Raw genomic sequence first — 11563 nt, forward strand, 5'->3', positions numbered from 1 at the left:
GTGATTCATCAAATAGCATCGAATAATATAATACGACGCTAATATTACGACTAATGTGCTATAATATAATAATTTCCTTTTAGTTTGCTTATCAATTTAAGAATTAAAGCCGATATGCGTAGCTTGCAAATGATAAATTATCAACAACGTAAAACAAATATCGAATTATTTACAAGATTATGGCAACAATAATTAGATTTTCATACAAATATGCGTGTTTTGTCTCCAGTCACGACGTTGGTCGTGGTAAAGTGATTATGGGCCGAACCTGTCAAGGTAGATCTGCAAAGAAAAAAAAAAGGGAGGGAGCAAAATATGAATCAATCGTATCTTTCACCAGGAAGAGACGCCAATAGTATTCACGTGTACATTTAGTAAACGTTGTATTATTATTGCTTGCTTGGTCGAACACACCGCCCTATCCTTACATGCCCTCGATCTCATACACAACTATTATTTACAGCCAACAACTACATCGTTAAAAAAAATTAAATATCCTATTTGAGTCAAACGATACGTAATTTAAACTGATTGAATAACATGGGAAGTATATACACAAGCTTATAATAGCTAATTTGGATCATTCTACTTTGACTTTTAAATTGTTGCTCAAATGACTTTAACTACATTTTAAAAGACATATATCGGCATTTCAAGCATCGTGTCATAAATAATATAAATAATCATACGAGCAACGATATCAAACGATGGATCAAATTAAATTCCAAACTTTCAAAATATAATTTACAAGAAATTATTGAGAGTACATAAGCAGACTTCGAGTCACCAAGTATTAAACCAGTTAATCCGACAATTTTAAATAGATTTTCAATAGATCAGAGAAATTTCATTATTATATGAGAGAATTCGATGAATCAAATGACGTGTTAATTAATTTTGTCAAAGTGTACTCCTACGGACACGTTCTCTCAATACATAATTAATCAAACAGATATTTTTCAAATATCGAATAAATAGTTCTCACAAAATATCTCAACTCGTTAAGACTTTGTCTTAATTAAACTATTATCAATTACTTTTATTAATTAAAATATGATATGTAAATTATCATGAATTACTTAGCTCTTATAAAATATTATTAATTATATATTATTGGAAATTTTTCGTTTATATATGTAGCATGAAATAACCATCGCACGGATAATATTTATATACTGGAAATTCAAAAAATAGATTGTCAAACGAGAGTTAGAGATGACTTCACGATGAGAAGAAAATAGTTTCGTTAATTTGCAATGAACTGATTGTAATGATAGTGAGGCGTGAATATACATTAATTATTTAAAAAATTTTAAAATTTAATTAAACACGAATTTTCAGTTATATGAATGAAAATTTCCAAACTAACTTATATCAATCCTCTTGATTATTAATGATAATTATACTTTCTCAAGAATTTCAAAAACATTAAAGCTAAAATGAATAAATGTCAATACTGAAATATTTTTCTTTACATATTGACATTCTAGATATTTTAATTCAACTATTTAATATGTTGAGTATTTTAAAGATTTTATGACATTCTACTTTCATTTTACCAATCATATTCTCTACGAATGCAATGTAATATTATTTTTATAGTAAATCAATCATAATCAGGCAAATACGACTGTTGGCTGTATCTATTGATTTCATTGATGTTAATGTTTTGAATAAATGCAAATGTACAAGTGTGTAACAACAACTTTTTCTTAACTTTACAAACATTTTATTATCGTTTGGTATTCTTTGAATTTAATTACATATCTTTATTTGGCTATTATAAATAGAATATTTGTACATTAGAAAAATACAGTTGTATTAAATAAAAAATTGTATTGTGCACGTCAAAAAGATATAATAGCTAAGCGAAAAAATTTTACAAATCATGCCAGTATCGAATAATCAGAATGAAAGAAAGAAATCATGGAAATTATTATAGACATAATGAAGAATTACACTAAAAGCATAAATCTGAAATAAAAATTAAAATTACCCTTATATTGAAAGGTAATCAAACAAACATTTGATAAAAAGAAGACTGAATCGACTATTGGGCTATGCAAACCTCGTGAATAGTAATCAAGAATATCATCTTGTGATTTAGAAAAAATAATTTTATTCAGATTTTACCTACTTTTTTTGTTTTTTAATACTGGTATACATACGAAGAAGAAGAAGAAGAAGAAGAAGAAGAAGAAGATGAAGATGATGAAGATGATGAAGATGATGAAGAAGAAGAAGAACAACAACAACAACAACAACAACAACAACAACAAAATAATAGGATATTTTTCTACTGCACGCAAATTTTATTAATTTCATCATTTATATAAGTTTAATGTCTATGTTCTTCTGTACTTAATAAATAATTATATAATTAATTTTTCATTATTTCAAACAACTTAAATAAAACGTATGGCAAAATGTATTAACATTCTACGATAATCGTATATAATTGGCATTTAAGGACATTGATCATGCAGCCATTGATATTTTATAATATTCTACCGAGCTGACACTTGGTCCAGTCACATTAATTGCCCCGCTTATTAAAACAACAACTACCCGATGAATAAATAATCACTTAATAAATAGTGAATTTTATAAACTATTAATGATAGCTCTTTATTTTAAATATCCCGCTACTTAAGTAATTTATTCAAATATCACATGTAGCGTACTTAATACAATAGCAGATTTCGTGGTGAAATAGTGGCATTTTAAAATTTGCTAAATAAAATTAAAAATTCCCGTCTAAATTGTGAAATTGGTATAACGTTTTCAATGTAATGATTATTTAAATATCAGTTAATATGAGAGAGAATATTAAAGTTCAAAATTACAAAATCAGATGAGTTAAATATCTTAAATATTAAAGGAACGCTATTTGCTTTCTAGCATTATTAATTTATGATCAATTTTCAGAATGAAAATCGTTCGTGTTAAATTACTATGTAAAATTCATTTAAAGTTACGTGCTAATTATAAGCTCATGTACCACTTGTTACGCAAGACTGTGAAGTGGAAATGGATTAAGAGATGGAGTAGTGCATTTAGATATACCGCGAGTGCCGTTTAGCATCATATGCGTTACCCGTTAAATGTAGCATCTAAAAATTATAAATGTAGATTAAAGAACGTGTTTTTATACAAAAATATAAAAGTGGAATAGAAAAGGCCATCATATATTTTTTAAATTATTAAAATGAATGAATTATTACAATTCATATATATATGTATATATGTGTGTGTGTGTGTGTGTGTGTGCGCGCGCGCGTGTGTGTGTATTCGCATTCAAGTATACTTGCATCTACAGTTCTCGCCATACTTAACCGATCGATAAAATTATAAAGTTATACAAGTACTTGATATACATATTTAATATTGAAACTGCAAGTTTTATAAAAAGATATATTTTAGTATTTTAGTGAGAGTGTGTGAAACGTTTCTAGTTTTCTCTAGTTAAATTTTAATTTGAAATTTGCATTATAAATCAATAATCTTTAACGTTTAATGCATATATATATATATATATATATATATATATATATATATATATATATATACATATATATTATTATAAATCTATCGTTCCTTTACGTACATGCACATAGTTTCCATTTTTTTTTTATTTAAAATTCTTTATATTAATATAAACATTTTATTCTTCTCGAAAGATAACAAACAAAAAAAAAAAAACAACAAATCTACCTTCCACCTTGTTAGAAAAATGAATAATAATGTATTATTTAAATACATTTGTTAATGTGATCTGATCGAAACAGTTATTCCTCGAAAATTCAAAGTTTAAAATCAGCAATCTTGAAAATACATGGCCATTGAAACTGAATAAGTGAATTTGATAATCATTATTAAATAATTATTTTACAAGTACTTTTTTTTGTTGCGAAAACACGACAGGAGGAGTAAATTTTTCTAATGCCGAGGCTAATGCCTTAAAGTATTGGGCTTTAATTTTAAAACGCATGGAAGAAAGTTATATAATTTTGTAAATGTTTATGCTACAACATAAGGACAATGATTAATCAATCCAGAGACGCGTCGATGTCTCTTTTCATTTGGAAAAACATCCGAGATGACGTGTCATCGAAAGAGGGCAATGAGAAGAATGAAATGAATTGTCGGGCGATCGAATGAAATCCACGGTCACTCGAGAATCCGTAAAAGCGGTGTAATTAATTCCATTGATGTGTATTTTCATGAAAAATGGGTGGCCGACGGATAGTATAAAATGATTCTGCACTCCAGCGCTCGATTATCTTAATTGTGTATACAGAACAATGCCCGAGAATCGTTATAAAAGAGCGGTGGTATGTGCCGTGGTTACGGTGCGGAAGGTGGCGGGGTGCGTTCGGGGGTGGGTATAGGAGACGACTCGGTAAAATGGCGTTTGAGCTTGTGAGTAAAAAGAGTGAAAATAAGGGACGAGAGATTAAACGCGGGAGATGAGGAGTGAGAGGTTGGCCGCGCGTGCGTCCTCGGTTATCGAATAGAGCACCGGTTAAAGGGCGACGGTAGGGGGTGGGGGTGTGCGACGACGGGGCGGGGAGGTGGAGAGAGGATGGTGTGCGAGTGGCCAGCGAGACTGCAGGTGGGGCATTATCGTGCAGGCGTGCTTATATAGATTGGCCTTTTAGCGTGTGCCACCACTTTCGTAAAATGCATTAAGTGATTTATTAGAATTTGCCGGTCCGAGCTCGCATGCGCCCAGCCGAAATCGAGCGAACGGAGTGCCGCCGACAAGCAATTATTCATCCAGCCAATGTTATTCCGCATTTCTGCATTGCGCTTATTATGACAGGCGGATGTTATTCGCGGCCTTATTGGCGTTATGGAACGGGATCATCGAGTTTGGTCAGCTTCTCCGAATGATGGAGTACCGCGAAATTCGTTCGCGCTTCATCGGGGTGAGAAGATTTGTTTGCGCGAGGCCGTGGGACGGACGATCGACACTCACTGTTACGCTTCCTTCGTCAGCTTATAATATTTAGCGTAAATAAGTTATGGCTGTTCGTATGTAATGTAAACGTTGTGAATGTATTTTTATGTAACTGTGGCAGTGCCGAAGATTCGTAAATGAAAAGCCGCGTACACTTTTTCGTAAAGATAAAATTAATTTTGGTCAGGCAAAACAGTCGTATATTTCGTAACGGTAACTATTCTTTTTTTCCTTTTACAGTCAAAACTTAGTATTCCATTGCGGTAATAATACTTTAATTAACAAATTTAATAAAATAGTTTATTTTTTATTTAAATAATTTATGTCTTACATAATATATAATGGCATTTTTTAATTATTCTGTCTTTGTTTACACCCTGCTAGCATTACTTTCAATATCATATAGTTTTATAAGTATTTCATATATTGTTAATTACAAGGTAATATTCGATAATAATTTTACAATTTCATAATTATAATGTAATACTAAATAAATAAAAAAAAAAAAAAAAAACTGGGTTTAGTTAATGTGTTTTTAATTAATATAAAAATTCTTTATCAGATTTACAACAATCAATAAAAGCAGATTTATAATCGCTGATTCTACGATTATCTACATAATCGTGAAAATCAAAATAGTATATTAGGTCAGTTTCGAAGAATCAATGTTTAGTGAATTCTTTATTGATATGCTAAATTTCCTTCGTATCTATAAATATTATATCGAGAAACGTAAATATAAAGTAATAAATATTTATTTGCAGTTGTAAAGATTAAAGAAACAAAGTTAAGACAAAACTTAAAAATTACGTGAGTATAGATGAATGAAGGAAACCATATGCGCACACACACATTTTTTTTTTTTTTGGATTTTTTTTCAACCAATAAATGTATTTTTAAAAAAAAAAAAAAAAAAAAAAAAAAAAAAAAAAAAAAAAAAAAAAAAACTTAGCAGTGATGAAAGTAATGCTATTATACTATTAAAAGCATTATAATGGCTAAATTTTTAATTATATTTACGTCATAATAAAAAAAAAAATTCATTTTTTTTTTTTGTTTTTGTTTAATTTCATTAACAATTTAAGCGTAAGAAATTTGAAATTCAATAATGACCTTTACAAAAATAATTATAAGAGATCTTCCATTAAAACAGTACGTCTTACGGCATTACTATAACCTTCATTATACTGGAACCATACATCACTTTTAAACAAATCATTTCTCTTCTTAATGTTCAATTTATCTTCACTATTGGAATTGGATGCTATTTCATCATTCGCGATACCTTGTTCCTTTTCTTTTGCTTGTTTCTCTTTCAATTTCTGTTGGCCAGCTAATTGAAAAGATAGAAAAAAATTTCGACATTTCTGAAAAGGATAATAATTTAATTATTATAAAATTTATGGGTAATAATGGATTATATGAATATAAACTGAATAATAATACTGATTAATATTGTTAAAATCTTGTTAAAAATTAATAAGCATTACTTCTTACATTTATTAAAATAAATTCACTACAATTTCACAAATCTATATCAGTTATTCTCAATTACATGTATCCTCGCTTCATTCGACTTTCTATAAAATTATATAAATGATTATTAACCATTAGCATTTACGATAGCGTGTCTAAATTAATTTTATAATTAAATATACAAATTTCGTTATAAATTATTATAGTCGTTTAATTATATAATTAATTTATATACAACTAATTGATAATCATAAATAAAAAAAAAACCTAATTTAATTAGTTGTTAAAATCTAACATTTTAAATATTTACAAAGCAATTTACAAATATAGCGATTCAGAACATTTATCCAATAAATTAAAATTTTTTATATAAAATACTTTTAAATTTAGAAGATATATATTTTTGGCGATAAAAAATCGAATACACAGATAGAAGCAAATATTTTGTTCAAATCAATTTTTAAAGAATCGCGGAAATACAATATTCTCCGTATTTTCATTAAAACGCAAACAGAACTTTCAAGAGAAAAAGAACTAAAGATATTAAATAATAGTATAGGAAAATGGTCGCGAATTTTTCTTATATTTTATACAAATTTATATTTCATTATACATAAATAACAAAACAATTGAAAAATAATAAACTTTATAAATATACATCGTTTTTGCCAGATATATTAATAAGCTTTTATCGAATATTCGAATTCCCTAATTAAATGACTATGTTTAATAAATCATTATTATAATAATATTTCTTTGTATTTCATAACTATATGTAAATAAATATTGTATTATGAAAATTTTAAATATTTATTTAATACCGTTTTACTATTTAAGTGAAAAAAAGCAAACGCTTATATTTTTCAACTTAATATCTTTTTGGATTGTTATAATTTTTTAATTAATATACACTTGCCACCTATTATAACTTTATTTATTTGGGAAATATATTATTGAATTAATTTTTAACGGAAAACTAAAAATGTAAAGAATGTTTAAAAATAGAATAAAAAAAAAAAAACTAAAGTTTAAAGATAATAAGAATTCAATAACAAATCAATATTTGAAGAAAATATTACGGCCTTCAAATAAAATCGAAAAATTGCTTCACATATCTATATTATAATACGAAAATTATGAGAAAAAGGAAATCCATATAACTTACTCACAAGGGCTGATATGCCCTTAGAGAAATATGACTTTATCAAATATAAGAGAGAGAAAGAAGTACGATGAACTCCCAACATAAAACGAAAATTCCCATTCTTTTATAAAATAAGTCCTTTAAGTCTAATTTTTATAAAATAATTTAATGCACTTGCTACCATAAATATATAAAGTACTACTGATTTTTATTCAGTTCTAATATTAGAATATTAGCTTAATGCAATTTTATGTCATAGTAATTGAAATTTTTATAAAATAAAGAAATGGAATATTTATAAATCGAAAATTATTAATATAGTCTACGTATATAATAAATAATGCAAGAGTTTGCATTCATTGTTGCTAAATTACGAGTTTTAACTATAGAACATTGGTATAAAAATGATTGATTAAAAAAAAAAAAAAAAAAAAAAAATAACACACGCATGTTGTAATTGAGTTGTCTAATTGATAAATTCCAGATTAGCAAGAAATATATAGATTACATCCGAAAGCTTTTACATTTATATATTAATACGAATGATTATATTAATAGAAATGTAATCGATGCAAGGATTAAACAAAAACAATAATCGGACTCATCAAAGTAATAATATTTGAAGAAGAAATATTAAAAAGAATTGAAAAAATATAACTGTGAATATGGACAGTTGAAGGTGGATAAAAATCTCAAAAAATTTATTAAGTTACATTAGATTTTGTAATATAAAATTTAATTATTAAAGTATGTCGGGAACACTGGGCTAAAATTAATAGTAAATTAATTTAGAAAGATGAGGTAAATTGAAAGATTACATGAAAAATAAACAATAAAAAGAATAAGAGCATATAATAGAAATCGTAAAGGGAAATAAACAGAAGACAAGGATAGGCGAAAAATGTCAGGGATAAATTGATCGATTATTAAGTTTAAAAAGTAAAAGCAAGATTGGTAAAAGCAAATGATCACAATAAAAAGAGGTAAAATATAACATTAAGTATGAAAAAATTGTATTGATAACGGAATACCTATATATATATATATATAAGTAGATAGATTGAGAAAGACGGGAGTGCAAATCAAATTTTATTAATGACAGATTAATGTAAAATAAAGAATAAGTAAAGAATTGATTTTATCATTCAAGCTCTGAAAGCCAATGACTTATTTAACTATTATAACAATTATTATAAAAATAATGCAATTTAATGAATAATAAGTGTAGGAGTAGTTGAATTAAACTAGGGACTATAAATCTAATGGGGTGGGGGTGGGTGGGTGGGGGGGGAGAGAAATTTATTCTACTACTCTCGTGAGATTTCTTATTCAAAATCTACACGACAATATACATTATCGGTACAAGATCAAAATTTTCTATCAAGTCAGCATATTTGATTTACTGTTACGTTTAACCCTAAACTAACAAAGTCGTCGTCATATAGTTTCGGATAACATCACGCCCAAATTGTTTTGGCGCACACAAAGGATTATTTACATAGATTTTTTATTTGTTCATTTTAATCGGCTTCTTAATATATCAAAGGTATCAATTTATAATTTACAGTCGAGTGAAAATTCGTATAAAATAGTGCACGTTAATAATGTCCAGTTCAATCATTTTTTAATATAATCTTGCGAAATTCTTTACTTGGGGTAGAATTTTACACTTACGAAATAATAAAATTTAACTCTTTTTACGTAAATATTTGTTTACTCTAAGCAAATTTTCACTTTCTTCTCGTAACTATCAAAATCAACTTTCGTTAATAAATAATCAATATAATTAATAAAATGTCAAACACTTCTTATTGTTAAAAGACTTTCTAAAAGAAATTTTTGTTCTCGCACTTATATAAATACATTTTTTGTCTCAATAATAATATTACTAATATTTCAAAATTATTTATTTAAGTCAGCTATTGAAGTGTAAATGCTAAAAAGATTTTCGGTAATAAGATGCGTTTTAAATTGTAAAATGAAATTCATTGAATGAAAATTAAAAGACCAAGAAAAATGCCGTTTTTCACTGTTTATTTCAAATTTTCATAGATAATAATTGGATAAATTATTGTTATATGATCATTTATATTAAATGCTCAATAAGAAATCTCAGCATTATGAAAGTTTTTTGTATTTAATTAATAATAATGATAACAATATGAAGCTTTTTGTACGTGTACCCGTACACCCGCATGTGAATACTTACACATGCATATACATATATATATATATATACATATATATATATATATATATATATATATATATATATATATATACTTTTCTGGAATATGTATTTCTTATATTTTAAACATTATTTTAAATACTGAATATTAAAGTAACCGCGTAGCAATTATTAGTAAAAATAGTAAAATTCAGGAAATAAAAGTAAAAATTAATAAGCAAAAGAAGATGAAATAATGAGAAATAGTATTTTAAAAAATGCGATGGTAAATTTTGAACGAATAATTTATAAAAATAAATTCTTTGAGAATAGAATAAGTAAGAATAAGGAATATAAGTTTGAAATTGCTCTTCAACCGTTTCATAGTGTGATTCGCATTGATTCTATCACCCCATAAATTTGATAGATCGACTCATAAATATGAAATGATAAATACACGAGCATTTCGTAATAAATAGGAAAAAGATATCAAGTCGCAAGACGTATTTCATGTTTATTGACTATTTTCATTTTGATCGTTGTTCTGTATTTTTATTCCTTCTTATTGGTCTCATTCCACAGCAGTTAATGTATATAATAATGTTAAATCAATCATTTTATGTAACTGTGAGATCTAAATATAAGAGAAACGAGATTTTTTTGTGATTTACTTGCCGTCTTCATCAATTCATTTGGTTCTTGTTCTTCTTTTGTTTTTCTTTTTTGTTTTGTTGTTTTAAATATAATATTGTAATTGTATAGTGAGTTGGTATTGTGTCTCTTTTTCATTTGACTTTCGATAGATATTATTTGTATAAATATAAATTAAATATAGTTGAATCATAAAAAATAGTATGTTGATGCATTCGAACAGCAAGAGAAAAAGAAATGAAGAAATGGACATTAAGAGACATTGGCGGATATTTTTATTTTATTTTTTTTTTATTTTTTATTTTTTATTTTTTTTTTTTTTTATTTATTAAATAGCGTGTCCCCGTTCGTGCAGATGATTTAACAAAAACGCAAGAAAAGTAATACCTTTCATATAATATTATCAACGTTGATTCTAATAAGTGAATAAGCTATAAAAAAGAAGCCTCTTCGTATAGTCATCTTTGGACAAAGTTTACAGACACTATTAATTTCGATAGATTCGTTGTGGATATATTCTTTGCAGAGTTAATGTGGCAAGTTACAAGATTCGAGGGTAAGGGTCATTAATCGAAGAGTACAAAAGACGAAACTAAGATTATCCGGCGGCATCCTCGGATGCCATAAATTTCGATGACTGTGTGCTTCTGTTAAGCGACGCAGGTCGAATGGGAATCAACATGACAATGATGAGAAGGCGGCGAGATTGTGAGAGTTTTGGGGTTGGGTTACGCCCCCACGATTACAGGGATAAAGGAAGCGAGTGAGAGGGAAAACTTTGGTCGCGTGCCGTCCATATCCGAGGACACTCGAGCAAGTCCCTAATGCAGTCGCTTTTATCGGGCGGAAGTGCGCGCAAGCTTCTCTCGTTGAATGGTTATTTTGATTGCCTTTGTCCGTGCTAACAGATTAACTTGATCACTAAGCGTTTCTTGTCTTACGTTCTGCAACAAAAGGAAAGAATGAAATGGGAGTAGAAGAGGAGCCGTAGGTGGAACGGGGCAACGGGAAGAAGAAACACATAAAGTAGAGAATGGCAAGGGGACAGTAGCTGAGGAGAGCGCGAAGGAAGAGGGGATAAAGTCCGCGGGGACGGGTATCGCGAGGCGGCATATCGCAAGTAAGGAGGTGGTGGTGGTGGTGGAGGAGGAGGAGTGGTGAG

The 11563-nt window shown here is 27.9% G+C and overlaps 1 protein-coding gene across 1 annotated transcript in view; it reads right to left on the reverse strand.

The window, feature by feature from the left end:
- Positions 1 to 6057: 6057 nt before the first annotated feature.
- cutlet (chromosome transmission fidelity protein 18 homolog) overlaps positions 6058 to 11563 on the reverse strand; it is a 19776-nt gene continuing 14270 nt past the window's right edge. The window contains exon 11 of the mRNA XM_011498895.1: positions 6058 to 6330. Coding sequence (XP_011497197.1) covers positions 6091 to 6330 — 240 coding nt within the window. The 3' untranslated portion in view covers positions 6058 to 6090. The remainder of the gene's footprint in view (positions 6331 to 11563) is intronic.

The sequence above is a fragment of the Ceratosolen solmsi genome, unplaced genomic scaffold, assembly GCF_000503995.2.
Source record: "Ceratosolen solmsi marchali unplaced genomic scaffold, CerSol_1.0 scaffold30, whole genome shotgun sequence".
NCBI lineage: Eukaryota > Metazoa > Arthropoda > Insecta > Hymenoptera > Agaonidae > Ceratosolen > Ceratosolen solmsi.